The sequence below is a fragment of the Cyprinodon variegatus genome, unplaced genomic scaffold, assembly GCF_000732505.1.
Source record: "Cyprinodon variegatus isolate N-32 unplaced genomic scaffold, C_variegatus-1.0 Scaffold1311, whole genome shotgun sequence".
Lineage (NCBI taxonomy): Eukaryota > Metazoa > Chordata > Actinopteri > Cyprinodontiformes > Cyprinodontidae > Cyprinodon > Cyprinodon variegatus.
Window position 1 is genome coordinate 125,262 of NW_015151764.1, and position 20,658 is coordinate 145,919.

Consider the following 20,658-nt stretch of genomic DNA (forward strand, 5'->3'; position numbering starts at 1 on the left):
AGTTTAATCAAGATGAAGTGACTGACTAAGCAGCTTATTTTCTGCAGATGCTTTCATTCAGCTGCTCTGGGGAAATGTTCTCTGCCGTTTAGAGCGGTTGCTGCTTTGCTGCTGTGACCGCGCTGCAGAACGCAGCCTCTGTCGTCTGAAGCTTCGTCTTTCAGTCTTTCTGCTGCAGTTTCTCAGACGATCCTCTGTGTGCGATCAGGTGGTGGCAGAGCAGATCCCTCAGCTGGTCCAAGGAGTCCGAGGCAGCCAGTCTCAGCCGGACAGCCCCAGCGCTCAGCTCGCCCTCATCGGCGCCAGCCAGAACTTCCTGCAGGTCATTATCAGCCTTTCATCTCTGTTTCAATTAACCCTTTCATGTGTTTTTCTTTATTATTATTCTTTTCATATTTTAACAATAATTTACCAAGCAGCTAAAAATCCCAGGTTTGTGGACAGAATCAAGGATTCAGCATCAGTTGGGTTTTTTTTCTTCTAAAGAGTCATTTTTAAATGAAGATGAAGAAAGAAGGAAGGAGCAGAAAGGTTGTTTCTGCCAAATATTTACATGTTCATCGTTAATGAGAGAGGAAGACGAGGTAGAACTGCTGCAGAAGTCAGGTCAAAGAGACGGCCTGAGGGAAGGACCCGGATGTGTGGATTATGCAGAAGTGTTGGCCTGCTCCATCAGACCCAAAGATCTCTGCAGACGGTTGGTTTCAGTCTGGACCTGTGAATCCAAACCCACTGGACTGAATGATGGTGGTGAAGATGACCTCCTGCCACAGGAGGCGCCGAGGACCACCTAAGGTCCAAAGACCAGGTGGCTCCTTGGAGGCAGCGTGCTGTCGATCCAGCTCCACCCGTCTGTTGGTCTCCATCCTGGATCACTCCTCCAGAGGAACAGGTGATACCCTGTCAGTGAAGTGGGACGAGAACACTCCCCTGAGGAACGCCACTGCTGATGGTGCCCAGGAAGATCCTCCCCTGTGCCACCTGCCGCTCAGTTGGAGGTGGAGTGTGGTGTTGTCCATCAACTGGATCCTGACTGCTTCCTCTGCTGTGGTTCCATCATGGATGCCAGACGTCCTTTAGATGCTTCAGGTCCGTTCAAAGTGTCCATGGATGTGAGGACCGCAGGTCTGTGGTCATATGACCTGTGAAGGTGACCAGGAACAGAAGTTCTCACACCTGCAGAGACTTGGTGAAGATGCAGTGCAGGTTCTCTGCCATGAGGAAACGTTCCTCTCTAGGAAACATCTCTCACCTTTAGTTTGCGCCTGCTGCTCCATGAAGAGCTGCAGTTGATAGATGCTTCTCTAACCAGAGAGTTGAGCATCTATCAACTCTCTCTCTGGTTAGAGAAGCATCTAACCCTTCTCTAACCAGCAGCAGGAGCTGTTTAGGTCCAGGGTTCTGCTCAGAACAGCGGTGTGGATGAATGGAAAGATGGTCCAGGGAGCAGTGTGGGGTTAAGGGTCTTGCTCAGGGACCCAGAGTGGCAGTCTGTGGGATTTGGGCTTGAACTCAGAACCTCTGGATTCCAAGCTCTATGTCCTACCCAGTAGGCCGCCGCTCCTAATGTTCTGCTCTCTGTCTGCGGTGTTCTGAGTGTTCTGATCACCTGATGATGATGATGAGATGGTGTCCCTGTCCTCCTCCAGCCGGGGGCTAAGATGGTCACAGCGTGCAAAGCCACAGTTCCCACCATCAACGACCAGGCGTCCGCCATGCAGCTCAGCCAGTGCGCCAAGAACCTGGCCAGCGCCCTGGCAGAGCTCCGCACCGCCTCGCAGAAGGTAAGACGGAGCCGCCTGTCCTCGGCCATGTGGGGGTGGGAGGAAGCTCCCTCAGGCAGCTGGTGTTGACGCTGTGTGTGACGATGCAGGCGCAGGACGCGTGTGGTCAGCTGGAGATCGACAACGCTCTGAACATGGTCAGAGGCCTGGAGAAGGACATCCAGGAGGCCAAGGCTTCTGCTCAAGCAGGCAAACTCAAGCCGCTGCCAGGAGAGACGGTGAGGCTGACGCACAACATGGCTGACGCACAACACGGCTGACGCACAACACGGCTGACGCACAACACGGCTGACGCACAACATGGCTGACGCACAACACGGCTGACGCACATCATGGCTGACGCACAACATGGCAACCATGGACCTGCTGGTCCGCAGCTTTATAACTCAGTCTTCTTCTTTTGTTCAGCTGGATAAATGTTCGCAAGAACTGGGCACCAGCACCAAGGCCGTCACCTCCGGGATCGCCCAGCTGCTGAGCGAGGCCACCCAGGGAGATGAGAACTACATAGGTGGGTGGAATGAAAGCCAGGGGGCGCTCTAACCCACATCTTTATTTATTTGACTCTTTTTTTCCCCTTTCTTAAAGACAGAAAAACCTGAAAGTCTTTTGACAGACAACAGTTCACTTTCTGACCACTGGGGGGCGTATATAGTGCAATAATAACTGTTTATACCAGAAAGGAAGCAGGAAGCTCCTCCTCTCACCGACCTCTGCTCACCTCAGGTTTTAAACTTTGGCCAAAGTTCGCCTGTAATTCCAGCCTCTAGATGGCGACAGAGCACAGATAGTCCAGAACGCGTTAAGCAGATAACATATCCGTCTGCTTGGTGCGGATTCTCTGTTGGGACCATTTGGACCGGACCTTGCAGAGCCTCCAATCAGCAGGTGGAAATCCCTGCCCTGCTTTAGCGAACCCTGCTCTCCATTCTGCTGATCACTCAGTGACGTTGGTCAGGTTTTATCTCGGTGAGTGAAGCTGTGGATGAGAACATAGCTGAGCTTTAGGCTCATATAAAGCCCCATTTCCACTACTCTTTTGAAACCGTGCTGAGGTCAGTCCGAGCACGGTTACCGTGGTAACTGTTGAGCGTAAATGGCACGCACAACTGAACCATGCCGTTCCAGACACAACCGAATTTCTGGCTCGGTTCTCAATGAGCAGACCGCCTCGTCTCCTTACAGCCAGCCTCCATAATCATTCCTAAAATCCTAGCTTCCTACCGCACCGCACGATTTCCAGGGATGATTCTGCTTAGCAGTGCGACGAACCTCAACATCTGTCGTTGTTTCCTGCGTCTGGAAGCCCTGATTAGACTATCGTTTGTCGTATCCACTTCCCAAAAGCCGAATCTGTCAAAGAAATTCACCAAAGGCTGCCTTCTTCCCCTGACTCTCCGCTAACTTCCTGAATGTTATGGGGGCTGCCATGGTGGTTTATTTTTTCTCTCTAGAGAGCAATAGTACCGTAGATCGCCACTAGGAGTCGAGGAACCGTGCTAGCGTGGCGAGTAAATAGTCATAAGGAACCAAGCTCGGCACGGATCGGTTTCAGAGGATAGTGAAAATGGGGCTCATGACAGCAGGTCTAGTGAACCGACCTTCCCGCTATGAACGAGCATCCAGACAGATTAATCTGTTCGCTCCGACTGCGAACAATTGCCCCCCCAAAAAAAACACAGCTGAAAGGGTGCGTTTCAAATGTGAAACAGAATATAAACACACATTGTGGATTAATCAATCTACCTTCAAGTCACTAAGACTTCTATAATGCGTTTTTACTGGAAAATTCCCGCTATCACAGATTAGCAGTCCGACTCTGCCCCAGAACAATGGCGTATAGTTTGGTAATCACCTTTAGCTGTATGTTACCTGCCAACACGTATCAGCCTCTGTAGGATAAAGAATAAAACAGTTTAATTATCATTATTTGACCTTATCAGCCAGTGGAGAGTCTAGGCTGACCTCTGTTCCAGACACAGACGGCAGGAATGTTTCATCTCCCTCTGACCTCCCAGTGTTTCCTCTGACCCTCCATGTTAGCATAAGACCAAAGAAGCTACGTTCCACCATAATTAACAGCCTTATTCGGCTGGTTAATTATGGTGGACACGCCCCCTCCTCATTTGCAGACAGAAATAAATAGTGGCAAAGAAATAACTAAGGTAAAAAAATACAAAGGAAGAATAAAACGGACAAAAATATTATAACATGCACATAAATAAATACTTAAAAATATAAGTAATTAAAAAATAAAGTTGAAGATTATAAAGGACAAAAAAATAAATAAGGTAAAATATTACAAAGGCAAATAAATAAAGAAGCTAATTGAAAGAGTTATATACTCACTGTCTCACTGTATAATTTAATTTCTAATTACAGTTATTTGATGATTGTATTTTTGGTGGCAATTAATCGTATGCTTATTTATTTATTGAGCATTAATTTATTTCTGTATTTATTTTTAAATATGGCAGAGTTGGTCCTCCGTAGAGGTGGAAGTGAATCCAGTAATGAAATCTGAGCGGCTGCTACCGGCCCTTTAAGGACCTGATGCTATAAAACATCTGCAGAGGGACTGACCATTATTTCCACCAGATAGTTCTGCTCTTAAACTATTTCTGTCTCCTGAAGGTGTCCAAAGCGGAAATCTTGTTTTAACTCTTTCCGTCCCACAGAGTCACTTCCTGTTTATCTCACTGAAGCCCCCCCTCCTTTTCCATCCAGGCATGTCGGCCAGAGATATAGCCCAGACCCTGAAGACCCTGGCCTCAGCGGCCAGAGGAGTCGCCGCCTCCACAGAGGACCCTGCAACACGCAGCGCTGTGCTGGACTGCGCTAGTGATGTCATGGACAAATCGGCCAATCTGATGGAAGAAACCAAGAGGGCGATTGCTAACCCGGGAGACCCGGAGAGTCAGCAGAGGCTGGCGCAGGTCAGACACTAAGCATCGATACAAACAGTGATGGTGACTGATCCTTGTCTGAAAATGATCAAAGGTCTTCTGTCACCGTGGAAACCGTTCTGATCACCTGGTGACACTGTTAACACCAGCTGGGGGATGACCCCCGGACCAGTCCATCATCATCATCATGTGATTATCCGTCTGCAGGTGGCCAAGGCCGTGTCCCAGGCTCTGAACAGATGTGTGAACTCCCTACCCGGCCAGAGGGACGTGGACAACGCCATCCGCTCCGTGGGCGAAGCCAGCAGATCCCTACTGGCCAATTCTGTTAGTGCATCACTCACTGATTTACTCACTGATTCACACACTGATTTACTCACTGAGCGGTTCACTGATCCTCTGACGAACTGAGTGGTTTATTGACTGAATCACTCACTGATCCACCGACTCAACAATTTACCAAGTGATTCATTGACTGATTCACTGACTAATTAACTGATTAAATTATTCACTCACTGATTTGCTGACTGATTCACTCACTACTTCAGGGACCCACTAATTCACCAAATGATTCACTGACTGATTCACTGACTCGTTCACTGATTCACTAATTAATTGAGTGATTCACTGAATGACTGACTTACTGATCAACTGATTCACTGAGTGATTTGCTGACTGATTCACTGACTCGTTCACTGATTCACTAATTAATTGAGTGATTCACTGAATGGCTGACTTACTGATCAACTGATTCACTGACTGATTTGCTGACTGATTCACTGACTAATTAACTGACTGATTAAATGATTCACTCACTGATCCATTGATTGACTGAGTGTTTTTCTGATTGATTCACTCACTACTTCAGGGACCCACTAATTCCCAAAATGATTCACTGACTCGTTCAGTGATTCACTAATTAATTGAGTGATTCACTGAATGGCTGACTTACTGATCAACAGATTCACTGACTGATTCAATAGCTGATTTATTTATAGGATCACTCACTCACTTTCTGGTTCACTGATTGACTGAATAAGCATCACTGCAAAGATATTTATTACTCAGATTGATTCCACCATGTTCAGCCAGAGGTTGAACATTCATGCAGATTTTATAATCTGTCAGTATCTGACTCCATTATAGTTTGATCTAATGTGATGAAAGGCTAACGCATCACTTCCTGTAATGTCTATTCTCCTCCCATCTCTCCAGTTCCCGTCCAGCGGACGAAGTTTCCAGGAAATCCAGTCTCAGCTGAACGAGGTGGCGGCTGGCCTGAACCAGTCGGCCAACGAGGTGGTGCAGGCATCCAGAGGGACCACCCAGGACCTGGCCAGGGCCACCAGCAAGTTTGGACAAGACTTCAGCAACTTCCTGGAGGCCGGCGTTGATATGGCAGGAACCTCTCAGGTGAGGAGGAGTCCAAGTTTGTTGGGATTTCCAAGCAGCAGGAGCTCCTGTTCAGCTCCTGGGAGATTTCATCAAACTTTGTTGAGGATTAACAGTTTTACTCGTCCCTTTAGTCCAAAGAGGACCAGACCCAGGTGGTGTCCAACCTGAAGACCATTTCCATGTCATCAAGCAAACTGCTGCTGGCAGCCAAGGCCCTGTCCACTGACCCCAGCTCCCCCAACCTGAAGAACCAGCTGGCAGCAGCAGCTCGGTGAGGACCTCCTTCCTCCCTCTAAGGCCGGGACTTCTCCAGAACACGTCTGTTCTTAACATGCGAGTCTTTGTGCTTCCAGGGCGGTCACAGACAGCATCAACCAGCTCATCACCATGTGCACCCAGCAGGCCCCGGGTCAGAAGGAGTGTGACAATGCTCTCAGGGAGCTGGAGGTAACCTCGCCGTGTTAATCACCTGATCATCCAGTGTGGACACCCTGATCTGCCTGCTTCTGAATGTCGGCCATTTTATCTGAACGTCCGCCCTAACCCCTACATAGGGCATTATATAGTGGTTGCGCAATTTTAGATGAAAGTCTAGTGAAGCGGTCGGCAACCCAAACTGCTCAAAGAGCCACACTGGACCAAAAAAACAAATAACTAATCAGTCTGGAGCTGCAAAACTCTAAAAGTCTGCATGTAAGTGTTTTAGCCCGTTTTAAACAAGGACTAGCTGGGCTTAAACATATAATAAGAATGTTTCATTAAATGTTTATCCCTGAGTAAATGTCCCATAGTAGCATGAGGTGATGGAGGAGCAGCATTGATGAAATGATAGAAACAGGATAAAGGAATCTTTCTATGGTGGACGTGTTTCTGTTGGGAGGAGCTGATGGAGGAACCAAGCAGGAAGTGACATCATCAGAGCAGAGCTCTCTGACCCTGAAATCCCACATCGTTCCTTGGTGGGATTTTAAAAAATGTAAGAAAGTTCCCATCCCTGCATCAGAGCGCCACCTGTTGGATCTATGAATGGTTTTCTATGCTTGCAACCAAACTAGCAGCAGCAGTGGAGTTTGGAGATGCTATCTATTTCTTAAATCCTCTAATTTATCCATTATTTCTGCGGCGCTGAAGAGCCACATGCGGCTCCGGAGCTGCAGGTTGCCGACCCCTCGTCTAGTGGATGAAAAGGTAGTGCACTCAAAATTTCCCACAATGCACCTTGAAAAGTAGCGATCATCCATGGTCACTAGATGAGCAGATATATCCCAGAATGCTTTGCAAGAGCTGTTGAGAGAATAAAGATAGCGAAGGCACAGTGGGGGAGGTGGCGGAGTCATGTGACCAGCGTGGAGCGAAATGTAGTGATCATCTGTCCGAACGGTCAGTTAGCTGAGTGAGGGAGGGGTCAGAGGTCAGGGCGGACGTTGGGACACAGTCACTGTCCGTTTGGTTGATGAATCGATCCTCTGGCTCAGAAACATCTGATTCACCCCATCGGGTTACTGATACATGTTCAACCCTCCGTACGGTGTAATAGCTCCCCCAAGTGGCCAAGTAGGATGATGGGTCAGACTTTCATGAAATGTTTCTAAGACTTCTGGAAAATGTCTGCTAGTTCTTTGACTTTATTGTTCAGAATAAATACAGTTCTTCTCCTCTACCAGTAGGTGTCCAGTTCAGCAGCTGCTACCTCTGGTTTAGTCAGGCTGTTAGCTCAGTCTGCTGCTGGCTACTAACAGACGCAGCAGCATTAGCTTTAGCGTTAGCTTTCCCTCCATGCCTCAGGAGGGTCCTGGTTCTGTAACGCTCTGGTCTCTGTGTGCAGTCAGTCAAAGGGATGCTGGCCAATCCAACCGAGGCGGTTAATGAGCAGTCCTTCTTCGAGTGCATCGACAGCGTCATGGAGAACTCCAAGGTAAAACGTCTCCTTTCTTCTCATCGCTTTAAATCAAACCCTGAAGGTCAAACGATCTGAAGGTGAAAACATGAAAGCGGCTCATCTAACGATTCCGCCTCTTCTGGGCAGGTTCTGGGCGAGTCCATGGCAGGTATTTCTCACAATGCCAAGAACTCCAACCTTCCAGAGTTCGGGGATTCTGTCAGCGCCGGATCCAAAGCGCTGTGCGGTCTGACTGAAGCTGCTGCTCAGGTAAGGTCCGCCCTGTCCTCACCGTCCGGGTTCTAGCTGGGATTCATCACCAAACGTGTTCTGACCCATGTAGGCGGCGTACCTGGTGGGAGTATCGGACCCTACCAGCGTAGCGGGTCAGAAAGGTCTGGTGGATCCCACTCAGTTTGCCCGGGCTAACCAGGCTATCCAGATGGCCTGTCAGAACCTGGTGGATCCGGCCTGCACTCAGTCTCAGGTAAGCAGCTCAACACTAGATGTTTTGGTGGGACCGGGTCCATTTGGGTCACCATGGTGACCTGCGTGCTTGTTCTCTGCCCAGGTGCTGTCTGCAGCGACCATCGTAGCCAAACACACCTCGGCGCTTTGCAACGCCTGCCGCCTGGCCTCCTCCAAGACCGCCAACCCCGTCGCCAAGAGGCAGTTTGTCCAGTCAGCCAAGGAGGTGGCCAACACCACCGCCAACCTGGTCAAGTCCATCAAGGTTCGTAAGGAAATCCTTATAAGGTCACCAGGAAGAGGAAATCCTCTGATAGATGACGATGTGCTCGGCTGGAATGGATTCCAGTTCACTTTGGGAGTAGCCCTAACCGGATGGACGCCATGTTGGTCCACTAAGTTCTGATGGTGTCTGTTTTCCAGGCCTTAGATGGAGCCTTTAACCAGGAGAACCGGGAGAAGTGCAGGGCTGCTACTGGACCTCTGATAGAAGCTGTGGACAACCTGACCGCCTTCGCCTCAAACCCAGAGTTCGCCAGCATCCCGGCCCAGATCAGCCCCGAGGTGGGTCGCAGACCTTGTCACTCATTTCCACTGGTACCAAAGGTTCTGTTCAGTGACCCAGCAGAACCGGCTCAAACGGCCCGCAGTCCTCTAACCATGACCCCATCCTCCCTCCTCAGGGCCACGCAGCCATGGAGCCCATTTTAACCGCTGCCCAGATGATGCTGGAGAGTTCCACAGGCCTGATCCAGACCGCCCGCTCCCTGGCAGTCAACCCTAAAGACCCCCCCAAGTGGTCTGTGTTGGCGGGCCACTCCAGAACCGTGTCCGACTCCATTAAGAAGCTGATCACCAACATGAGGTACGCTGATGTTCCTGACCGGGTTCTGAATGTTACAGCCAGTGGTCCTGTCCACAGGCCCTGGTTCCCCCTACGCTGAGGTCCCGGTGGATCCTCTGAGGTCCCAGTGGATCCTCTGAGGTCCAGTCGGATCCTCTGAGGTCCAGTCGGATCCTCTGAGGTCCAGTCGGATCCTCTGAGGTCCAGTCGGATCCTCTGAGGTCNTTTATTGTTCAGAATAAATACAGTTCTTCTCCTCTACCAGTAGGTGTCCAGTTCAGCAGCTGCTACCTCTGGCTTAGTCAGGCTGTCAGCCATTAGCTTTAGCGTTAGCTTCCCCTCCATGCCTCAGGAGGGTCCTGGTTCTGTAACGCTCTGGTCTCTGTGTGCAGTCAGTCAAAGGGATGCTGGCCAATCCAACCGAGGCGGTTAATGAGCAGTCCTTCTTCGAGTGCATCGACAGCGTCATGGAGAACTCCAAGGTAAAACGTCTCCTTTCTTCTCATCGCTTTAAATCAAACCCTGAAGGTCAAACGATCTGAAGGTGAAAACACGGAAGCGGCTCATCTGACGATTCCGGCCTCTTCTGGGCAGGTTCTGGGCGAGTCCATGGCAGGTATTTCTCACAATGCCAAGAACTCCAACCTTCCAGAGTTCGGGGATTCTGTCAGCGCCGGATCCAAAGCGCTGTGCGGTCTGACTGAAGCTGCTGCTCAGGTAAGGTCCGCCCTGTCCTCACCGTCCGGGTTCTAGCTGGGATTCATCACCAAACGTGTTCTGACCCATGTAGGCGGCGTACCTGGTGGGAGTATCGGACCCTACCAGCGTAGCGGGTCAGAAAGGTCTGGTGGATCCCACTCAGTTTGCCCGGGCTAACCAGGCTATCCAGATGGCCTGTCAGAACCTGGTGGATCCGGCCTGCACTCAGTCTCAGGTAAGCAGCTCAACACTAGATGTTTTGGTGGGACCGGGTCCATTTGGGTCACCATGGTGACCTGCGTGCTTGTTCTCTGCCCAGGTGCTGTCTGCAGCGACCATCGTAGCCAAACACACCTCGGCGCTTTGCAACGCCTGCCGCCTGGCCTCCTCCAAGACCGCCAACCCCGTCGCCAAGAGGCAGTTTGTCCAGTCAGCCAAGGAGGTGGCCAACACCACCGCCAACCTGGTCAAGTCCATCAAGGTTCGTAAGGAAATCCTTATAAGGTCACCAGGAAGAGGAAATCCTCTGATAGATGACGATGTGCTCGGCTGGAAAGGATTCCAGTTCACTTTGGGAGTAGCCCTAACCGGACGGACGCCATGTTGGTCCACGAAGTTCTGATGGTGTCTGTTTTCCAGGCCTTAGATGGAGCCTTTAACCAGGAGAACCGGGAGAAGTGCAGGGCTGCTACTGGACCTCTGATAGAAGCTGTGGACAACCTGACCGCCTTCGCCTCAAACCCAGAGTTCGCCAGCATCCCGGCCCAGATCAGCCCCGAGGTGGGTCGCAGACCTTGTCACTCATTTCCACTGGTACCAAAGGTTCTGTTCAGTGACCCAGCAGAACCGGCTCAAACGGCCCGCAGTCCTCTAACCATGACCCCATCCTCCCTCCTCAGGGCCACGCAGCCATGGAGCCCATTTTAACCGCTGCCCAGATGATGCTGGAGAGTTCCACAGGCCTGATCCAGACCGCCCGCTCCCTGGCAGTCAACCCTAAAGACCCCCCCAAGTGGTCTGTGTTGGCGGGCCACTCCAGAACCGTGTCCGACTCCATTAAGAAGCTGATCACCAACATGAGGTACGCTGATGTTCCTGACCGGGTTCTGAATGTTACAGCCAGTGGTCCTGTCCACAGGCCCTGGTTCCCCCTACGCTGAGGTCCCGGTGGATCCTCTGAGGTCCCAGTGGATCCTCTGAGGTCCAGTCGGATCCTCTGAGGTCCAGTCGGATCCTCTGAGGTCCAGTCGGATCCTCTGAGGTCCCAGTGGATCCTCTGAGGTCCAGACGGATCCTCTGAGGTCCAGACAGATCCTCTGAGGTCCAGGTGGATTTGCAGAGGAGCGGTGTAGTAAAGGTTCTCCTGCTTTGGACCACTGCCGGCTCTGCTAGCATGGACTGGCTCAGGTTGTCTTTGGCAGGCGCTTGGTTCCGGCGGTGCCTAGAATTTTCTGTGGAACCAAACCAAACATCAATTACAGGTTCAGAAGGAGGAACAAACAGGACCAATCCACATCACAGTATCTGATGCTAACTGCTAACCTTCCATGTGTGCAGAGAAAAGGCTCCTGGTCAGAGAGAATGTGACGATGCCATAGAGGTTCTGAACGGCTGCATCCGTGAAGTGGACCAGGCGTCTCTGGCTGCCATCAGCCAGCAGCTGACCCCCCGGGATGACATCTCCATGGAGGTAAAGATTGATTATCCTCTTAGTAGATCCCCTTCAAGGCACCAAGGATCGGGTCCTTACCCAAAAAACAACCCCTTTAGAAACAGACGATCACTTTCCTCCAAATGCTGAATCTTTCCTCCAAATAATCCTTCTCTAGCTTTGCTAACGCTCTGAACCGTGTTCTGCAGACTCTCCATGAGCAGATGGCCGTCTCTGTCCATGAGATCAGTAACCTGATTGACCCTGTTGCCGTGGCAGCTCGATCCGAGGCCTCCCAGCTTGGACACAAGGTAGACCGCCTGGTTCAGACCGTCAGCTGGGGCTTCTCCTTCTGATGGGTTTCCTCAGATTCATGATGAGCAGCAGCAGGTTGCTTTAAAGCATGAGTTCATGATGTGGCTCCTTAACCCAGAAGCTGATTGGTTCTCCTTCTAAAGGCTGGCGTCCCCCCCCCGTCCTCCATCCCTGATCAGGTGCTCTGTTTGCTGACAGGTCTCTCAGATGGCCACCTACTTTGAGCCCCTGATCATGGCTGCCATCGGCACAGCCTCCAAGATCCTGAGCAGCCAGCAGCAGATGGCCGTCCTGGACCAGACCAAGACTCTGGCAGAGTCGGCTCTGCAGATGCTCTACACGGCAAAGGAGGCTGGAGGAAACCCCAAGGTACCAAATGCAGCTGTCTGGTGTCTCCCTGCTACCTTCTCACCATCCTTATCTGCATTCTCACTTCTTCATTAAAAAAGTTGGTTGTTTTACGCCTAAATATTTAAGATTAATACAAAATCAGACGATCTGAGTAAGATATGAGTGTAAAATATCATCTTTCAGGCTTCTGAAGCGATTCTGATCTATTTTCTGAGAGGGGCTGAAGAATCGGCAAATAAGACCCAAGTCTCTGATCGAACACACATTTACCTTTGACGGGTCTTTATTGGCCAAAATCTAGACTATTTTTTTAAAAATGTTTTTGCCGAAGTAATTTTCTTATATTTGAGTCTCATATTGATAATTGTTGGAGTCGTATTCGTGGCTCATTTTATTTCTGGGTTTCTTGCTTGTAGCTGTAATGAAGCAGAATTCCCTTCCTATCAGGACGGCTTTGGTTAAAACTCCTCTTTGACCTGAAATGCTGTAAATGCTCCCGACCCGCCGCCTGCGGTTCTCTTTGCCTCTCTAGGCGGCTCACATGCAGGGCGCTCTGGAGGATTCGGTCCAGATGATGAAGGAAGCTGTAGACGACCTGGGCGCCACGCTGGCTGAGGCCGCCGGCGCTGCTGGCGCCGTGGGCGGCATGGTCGATTCCATCAACGACGCCATCAATAAGATGGAAGACGGGCCGGCAGACGAGCCGGAGGGCACCTTCGTGGATTATCAGACCACCATGGTGAAGACAGCCAAGGCCATCGCCGTTACAGTTCAGGAGATGGTGAGACGCCGGAGAAAGAATCCCGCCTTCATCAGACGGCGGCGGACGCAGCTCTGCTGCTGGCTAATCAGGCTTGTTGCTCTCTAGGTGACCAAGTCCAACACCAACCCAGATGACCTCGGGGGGCTGGCCAACCAGCTGACCAATAACTTTGGGAATCTGGCAGATGAGGCCAAATATGCGGCCCTCACTGCAGAGAACGACGAGGTGAAGGAGAGCTGCTGCTCGCTGGCTTCCTGTTGATTCCTTTTATTTCAAAGCGTTAATCTTCTTCTGTTGGTTCCTGGTCCAGATCGGTTCTCACATCAAGAAGCAGGTGGGCGAGCTGGGCTTCACCTGCACCGGGCTGGTGACCAAGGCCGGCGCCCTGCAGTGCAGCCCCAGCGACTCCTTCATCAAGAAAGAGCTGATTGAAAGCGCCCGCAAAGTTTCAGAGAAGGTCAGGGGGCGTCGTCCCGTCCTCGCCGTTCTTCCTGATCCCCCCCACCCCTCCATGTTCACCCTCACATCGATCTGTTGCAGGTGTCTCATGTGCTGGCGTCCCTTCAAGCTGGTAACCGTGGCACCCAGGCGTGCATAACGGCTGCCAGCGCCGTCTCTGGGATCATCGCCGACCTGGACACCACCATCATGTTTGCTACGGCGGGTACTCTGAACCGAGAGAACGCCGAGACGTTTGCTGACCACAGGTACCAGCCGCCATGTTGACCTTCATCAATGCTTTGGCTTTCAGGTCATGTGATGCTGATGAGGTTAACGCCATGATAACCAGAATTCTGATCCTACTAGAACCTCCCACTGGCCGTCAGTTTGACCACTGACATTTCCCCTATAGAAATGCATGAGTAGTGATGATGAGTGATGATGTCATCGACTGCTAGTGTGCGATATAAACACATTGAGGATATAAAGACCTTAGATCAGGTCTAATATATATATATATATCAATTAAAGACTGTATTATATGTTATTATTATTATTATTCGATTATTAGAAGACTGTTTTACTACACAGATTCAAAATTTGAAATTAGAATTTTATTGCGTTTTTTATTTTATTCCTCCCAAACATTTCCCACACCTCCTTTTCATCCACCGTTTATGAAACATAAACTGAGCGTTTTCTATCTGCAGCGCTGAAGCTCCTGCTGCTGTTTTCTTTGCCTCATCAAAGCTGCTCTGCTGCGGGGGAGGGGCTGGAAACTCAGGGTTTCCGTGGGTCATTAAAAGTCATTAAGTTAGTTTTTAAATTGAAGCCTTAATTGGCATTACAATTCATTATATGTGTTTATTGTGGCATTTAAAATGCTTTATTAAAAATATGTTTATAAAAACAAATTCGTCAGGCATTATATCACAATATATTTACGTGGAACTGCTTCCAGTTGATGGCAAAGATGTATTTTCAGAAAATAAGCCTGATTCAGAGAAAAAAGTTAGAGAATGGGGGGAAAAAGCAAATTTGAACAAAAGTGCCTGGAAAAAAGAGGAATTGCTGATGCCTGTCGATTGGTACATGTTGGTGGCATTGAAATTATTTCTAAGAGCATTAAAAGAGCATTAAATTAGACTTATTCATTCCTGTATAAACCCTGAAACTCTTTTAGCAGTTGAAGGATAAAATCTCTGCGTGAAACTGTGCCGTTCAAACAGCTCCTGATCAAACCATCAGGTTTCCAGCTGCTATGTCCAGCAGATGGTAAAATAAAACCACTTTCTAATAACTGATCCACCCAGACCTGTGTGATCACAGCAGACCAGGGGCTGTGGTTTGGCTTTGGGCCGCCGAGTCGACCAGCTGAGGTGGGGGCAGTGCTATCCAAACCAGAACAAAAGTTTCACTATTGTCTGATGGCTCACTGATACCACTGCGTTCTCCCAGGGATGGTTGATCGTCCTCGGACTCGCTGTCCGCTTCCTCCCCGCTCCGCCTCATGTCTCTCCCCGCTCCGCCCGAATCGCTATCATCAATATTTGAAAGCATTTCTAAAGTCTGGTTAGATTTCTTCTGAAAGCCATTTTTTCCGTTTTAGCCAAAGAGTTCTAGGTAGAATGTTGGTTGCTAGGCAACGGTACGTCAATCAACTGCAAGAAGAATTTACAATGCAACTAATAGAGCCGTCTAAATGATGGCTGAGTGTGAGCAAGGTAAAATTAACCATATTTAATTTTTATGGTTTTATTTTATTAGGTGAAAATAAAGGAAATCTAAAAACAGGAAAAATCAGTTAACATGAGCAACATATGATTAATGTAAATAAAGTTCTTTCCCTTTAAAATCTCATTACTGTCAAAATGGCGGACATGGGAGTTCTACTGTTGATTAGCTAAAGGGTTTGATAGAGTTAAGGAAAACAAGCGATAGCTTCTTGTAAATATGATGATGGTTTGTTCCTGGATCTAAGAATCAGTAATTAACTACTGGGAGGAGAACCCTACTGGGAGCAGAACCCTACTGGGAGCAGAACCCTACTGGGAGCAGAACCCTACTGGGAGCAGAACCCCCACAGGAGAGCATCCCTCTGTGCTGTTTTTATCCCAGACTGTTTAAGAGCATCAGGACTTTAACTTGTGATGTTCAGCTAAGTGGTGACCTGATGGAGAGCTGATGCTGATCTGGTAGCAAACAGAAACAGGAAGGTCTCCATGTCTGATTCTTTAGCTCCAGGTTCTGCAGCCGTGCGGTTTTGATCCCATGTGAACGACGTCCCAGGATGGCAGAAGCTGCTGGTCCCGCCTCTCAAAGTCCGACCTGCTCTTGTTTTTCAGAGAGTGCATCCTGAAGACGGCCAAGGCGCTGGTGGAGGACACCAAGCTGCTGGTCTCTGGCGCTGGAGCCAGTCAGGAGAAACTGGCTCAGGCTGCCCAGTCATCAGTTTCCACCATAACCAAACTGGCTGATGTGGTCAAACTGGGAGCAGCCAGTCTAGGTTCAGAAGACCCTGAGACTCAGGTAAGCTTCTACTGTGCATGTTCACCATGTTGCCTTTATCTGATCCGACCTGAGCAGGAACCAAACTCTTCAATGAAGCAGACAGACTGGTTCTGACAGCCTCTGGGTCGGACCTCAGTCATCGTCTACAGTGACGATCAACATCACTCTAGTGATGGAAGTTCAGTCCAACATAAGGTAGACGTTAGAAAATGGTTTTCTGGACCGGGTTCTCATGCCTCTGCCCTCTGTAGGTGGTCTTGATCAATGCAGTGAAGGACGTGGCCAAAGCTCTGGGTAACCTGATTAGCGCCACCAAGGCGGCGGCCGGTAAACCTCACGACGACCCCAGCATGCTGCAGCTGAAGAGCTCTGCTAAGGTAACGCACCTGAACATCTGGACCATCTTAAACAAACACCCACACGTTCACCATTAACAGAACCGCAGATGTTTATAAAGGAGAAAGGTGTTGGTCAGACACAGGTAAACCATCAGGTAGACTCTCATCAGGAAGACATTTTGTTCCTGAAACCTTCTCATCTCTTCTAGGTGAACTAGTTCTATTCTGGTCCATCAGCTGTTAAAGGCCCAGACTTCCAATGTTTAACCGGGAGCTTCAGACCTGGCTGATCTGCTTTCCTTCTGTAGGTGATGGTGACCAACGTGACGTCCCTGCTGAAGACGGTGAAGGCGGTGGAGGACGAGGCCACCAAGGGAACCAGAGCTCTAGAGGCGACGATCGAACACATCAAGCAGGAGCTGACTGTGAGTCCTCTGACCGCCATGCCCCCTCAGGCAGGATAGACGTCCCTCTGATCCTGGGTTACGCTGTGGTCTCAGGTGTTCTGCAGCTCCGATCCGCCACCGAAGACCACCACGCCGGAGGAGTTCATCCGTATGACAAAGGGGATCACCGTGGCAACAGCTAAGGCCGTGGCTGCTGGGAACTCCTGTCGCCAGGAGGACATCATCGCCACCGCTAACCTCAGCAGAAGAGCTATTGCTGACATGTTGCACTCCTGCAAGGTACCCTGGATATTAATGTTTTCACATCCTACAAAATATCCACCAGGAACAACACCCTGCTGAGATGCCAGCAGGGGTCAAAGGTCATCTGTAGTGTTTAGACAGTGCACCTCCTCCCCCCAGCATCTTTGCCTGTAGCCGTTTTGTTCTAAAAACATCGCCCCCTGCTGGAGTCAGCGGTAACTGATGCATGTTTGTCTCTCTCACCTCTCAGGAAGCTGCCTACCACCCAGAGGTCAGCAAGGACGTCCAGATGCGCGCTCTACGCTACGGCAACGAGTGTGCCTCTGGCTATCTGGGACTGCTGGAACACGTCCTGCTGGTGAGTCCGCCTCTCTCACTACTTTGCTTCTGGGGGGTGTTGGGTCCGTCTATCTCCTGACACAAGAGGCCTACTATCAGCTCGTCTGACTATCGCCCGGCGGAATGGCCCGACTGCGCTTATAACAAAACCTCACAAAACATTGCAAAATCTGAATTCTTTCAAGTCAAGTATCTTTTTTTTTTAAATTCAATTAATTAAATTGAAACAGCTGAAATATGAGTGTTTATCAGAAAATCAGTATTGTTCTATTGGCTAATTTAAAGTGAGCTAGGCTACATGCTTTGAAACAGCTTTGTCAAGAAGAGCCAGCATCATTGCAGCCATGCAGAGTCCTGCAGGCAGCTGTTAGGACAGCTCAGGGGGATATTTCATAAATTGGATATAAAAAAAAATACTTTAGACTAGTCCAAATTAATTGAAATTGATTATAATTCTGGATGTGTGACACTTTAGATGATAAATAAGATTATGTCATTTGAGATATCTCAAAATGCATTTTTACTCTTCAAGATGTGAATAAAATATCTTAAATTGTTAATTTTCCCTAGAAATTATATAGAAATATAAAACATGATTAAGGGCAGTCAAAATTTAGTAAATAATGTTTGTCTATTCTATTAAAATTTCTGTATCTCTATAATGGGTCCCTTAATTCAGAGGGCCCCCTGCCTGTCTTTGCCTAGGGCCCCAAATGTCCTAAATGCGCCCCTGCTTCTCTCCTCCGGGTTCATCTGTTGTTTCCAGAATGACCTCGTCTGTCGCAGGAGCGCGCATCGCCCTAAACTCACGCCCACTGAATATGAATGGATTGAAATATGAGCTAAAAGGGAATAAAAAAAAATTCTTAATGTTTTAACATTTCTTATACATGGATGCCTTAAATTGATAGTTTTAGTGGAATTTGAATGAATAGGATTTTATTGTATGGAGACACGTTTTCAGTGGGACGGTCATTTAAGAAGGGGGGTGATTTTTAAGATTTCCTTAAGAAGGTGGAAGCCATGGAAACATCCATCTATAAATCTGTTGGATTATTTTAAGGACCTGGTTTTCTGATGAGCAAAATGATGATTAGAAATAGAAATTTTTGTTTCTACTGAAAACATTCTCAAACGTCGACATTTCTAAACTCGTCTTTAGACAGTGGGGCCCCTCAGGGTTCGGCTCTGGTGGCTTCCNAAACTCGTCTTTAGACAGTGGGGCCCCTCAGGGTTCGGCTCTGGTGGCTTCCTTCCACAGCAGGCGTCTGATTCCACCTTTTCTTTCTCTTTTTGTTCCTTTAAACGTGTCTCTGTGACGCTGCTGCCAGCCGGTGAGTACGCCGCCGCACTGAGGCGCTCATGTGTGACGGGCTGCTCAGTTTGACCACTCCCAGCTCAGATTATTTAATCCATCAGTGATCCTAATGGGACGTGTGAGAGCTGTGATCCTGGACGTGATTGGTTCCTGTTGATCTAATGATGAAATCACAACCAGCCCCTTCATTCTGAGCGATTGTGCATGTCGCTGGGTGAGGTGGTTTAATATGACAGTTTCCTCTCATTAGAATAAAAACTCCATAAACATCAAACTACCCTTCATAACGGAAGAATCATGTTTAAACATCAGATTGTTTCTGAGATGATTTGCTCCCTGCATGCGTTCCCGCTGCGTAACATCACTCTTCTTCTGAATAAAGCTGAGCTGAGTGTGGACTGATCTCTGTTAATTCCCTGCACCTGTCGCCCACTGGCTGAACCTGAATATTTCCAGTCTGGGACGGTGTCAGGACCCCAGCAGAGCCCCATCCTGGCCCAGAGTCTGCTGCTCCTGCCACTCACTCATTGGGTATTTCTGTTAGTTGGAACATGTTGCTGTAAGGAGGCAGGTTGCATTGTTCTGACATGACAGCAGAGTCCTAAGATGGCCGACCTACAGGCCTCTTACAGCCATGTTGCTGTGTTATCTGGCCAGGATGAAAATAGTAAAAACGTGTCGATTAAAGTCTTTTTGGACTTGATTCAGGTGAAATATCTTCATCATCATGTTCCTCTGGGACTGAGGATCAAAGCAACGAAACAAACGCTCCTTTATTCGTTTCTATAGATTTGAGCTTAAGCAGTTATAACCTGGTAGTTACCTTCTCTTCTCAGTAATTGTCTTTAAATTCATGTCTATTCACTGAAGAGCTTTTTTTTCTTGTGAAGTTAGGAGGGGATTTGACTTGAATCTGCATTCACATGGATGTAGCGTTAGCAACGTTAGCAGTGAGCCATAGATTGTTTCCCATTGTCCCTGGCCTTTCACGCAATAGGTACAAAGTTACACCAGCAGCAGGACTCACCGACTGCATGAAGGGGAGGAATAGACAGGAGTCAAGATTGGAAAGCTAGCCAATGTTAGCATGGTGATATCAGGGAGGGCTAATGTTAGCATGGTGTTAGCAAAGCTTGGCAATGTTAGCATTGTGTTAGCAAGGCAGGCAAATTTTAGCGTGGGGATAACAAGGTGGGCTAACTTTAGTATGGTGATATCAAGGAGTGCCTGTCGCTACCCGATCCGTACCGGTAGCACGATCCGTACCATCAGCTCATTTGCGCCTGCGTGAACAGNAAAAATACAAAAGAATAAAAAAGTAAGAAAAAGGAAATATTGCCACCGGAAGTTATTCTGTTTGCACAGGCGCAAATGAGCTGATGGTACGGATCGGGTAATGACAGTGCCAATGTTAGCATTGTGTTAGCAAGGTGAGCTATTGTTAGCATGGTGATATCAAGGAGGTCTAATGTGAGCATAGTGATATCAAGAAGGGCTAATATTAGCATAGTGTTAGCAAAGCATGCAAACATTAGCGTTGTGTTAGCAAGGTGAGCTATTGTTAGCATGGTGATATCAAGGAGGGCTAATGTTAGCATGGTGTTAGCAAAGCTTGCCAACTGTCAATACCTGATCCGTACCATCAGCTCATTTCCACATGTGCAAGCAGGTCGCCATAAATAATGCAATTATGGTAGGCTACTAAAATTACTTATTTCTATACTTAACTCACTAAAGAATGCTAAAACATTTTTTTTATAACTTTTCTGAGATAATTGATGCTTTTTACATTTTCTCCTTTAAACCGCACCTCTGACGGCGGGTTAAGGTTAGCATGGGGATAGCAAGGCGGGCTAAGGTTAGCATGGGGATAGCAAGGCAGGCTAAAGTTAGCATGGTGGTAGCAAGGCGGGCTAAGGTTAGCATGGGGATAGCAAGGCAGGCTAAAGTTAGCATGGTGGTAGCAAGGCGGGCTAAGGTTAGCATGGGGATAGCAAGGCAGGCTA

The 20,658-nt window shown here is 48.8% G+C and overlaps 1 protein-coding gene across 1 annotated transcript in view; it reads left to right on the forward strand.

Annotated features, from left to right (window-relative positions):
- LOC107102749 (talin-1-like) overlaps window positions 1-20,658 on the forward strand; it is a 60,225-nt gene that overhangs the window by 30,515 nt on the left and 9,052 nt on the right. Inside the window, exons 21-47 of the mRNA XM_015402165.1 lie at window positions 209-322; window positions 1,650-1,784; window positions 1,874-2,002; window positions 2,193-2,295; window positions 4,512-4,720; window positions 4,898-5,017; window positions 5,906-6,103; window positions 6,217-6,356; window positions 6,439-6,532; window positions 7,911-8,000; window positions 8,112-8,234; window positions 8,308-8,451; window positions 8,536-8,697; window positions 8,856-8,996; window positions 9,116-9,297; window positions 11,533-11,665; window positions 11,836-11,937; window positions 12,140-12,310; window positions 12,825-13,073; window positions 13,161-13,280; window positions 13,366-13,512; window positions 13,596-13,762; window positions 15,842-16,025; window positions 16,259-16,384; window positions 16,654-16,770; window positions 16,846-17,031; window positions 17,246-17,353. Coding sequence (XP_015257651.1) covers window positions 209-322; window positions 1,650-1,784; window positions 1,874-2,002; window positions 2,193-2,295; window positions 4,512-4,720; window positions 4,898-5,017; window positions 5,906-6,103; window positions 6,217-6,356; window positions 6,439-6,532; window positions 7,911-8,000; window positions 8,112-8,234; window positions 8,308-8,451; window positions 8,536-8,697; window positions 8,856-8,996; window positions 9,116-9,297; window positions 11,533-11,665; window positions 11,836-11,937; window positions 12,140-12,310; window positions 12,825-13,073; window positions 13,161-13,280; window positions 13,366-13,512; window positions 13,596-13,762; window positions 15,842-16,025; window positions 16,259-16,384; window positions 16,654-16,770; window positions 16,846-17,031; window positions 17,246-17,353 — 3,894 coding nt within the window. The remainder of the gene's footprint in view (window positions 1-208; window positions 323-1,649; window positions 1,785-1,873; window positions 2,003-2,192; window positions 2,296-4,511; window positions 4,721-4,897; window positions 5,018-5,905; window positions 6,104-6,216; window positions 6,357-6,438; window positions 6,533-7,910; window positions 8,001-8,111; window positions 8,235-8,307; window positions 8,452-8,535; window positions 8,698-8,855; window positions 8,997-9,115; window positions 9,298-11,532; window positions 11,666-11,835; window positions 11,938-12,139; window positions 12,311-12,824; window positions 13,074-13,160; window positions 13,281-13,365; window positions 13,513-13,595; window positions 13,763-15,841; window positions 16,026-16,258; window positions 16,385-16,653; window positions 16,771-16,845; window positions 17,032-17,245; window positions 17,354-20,658) is intronic.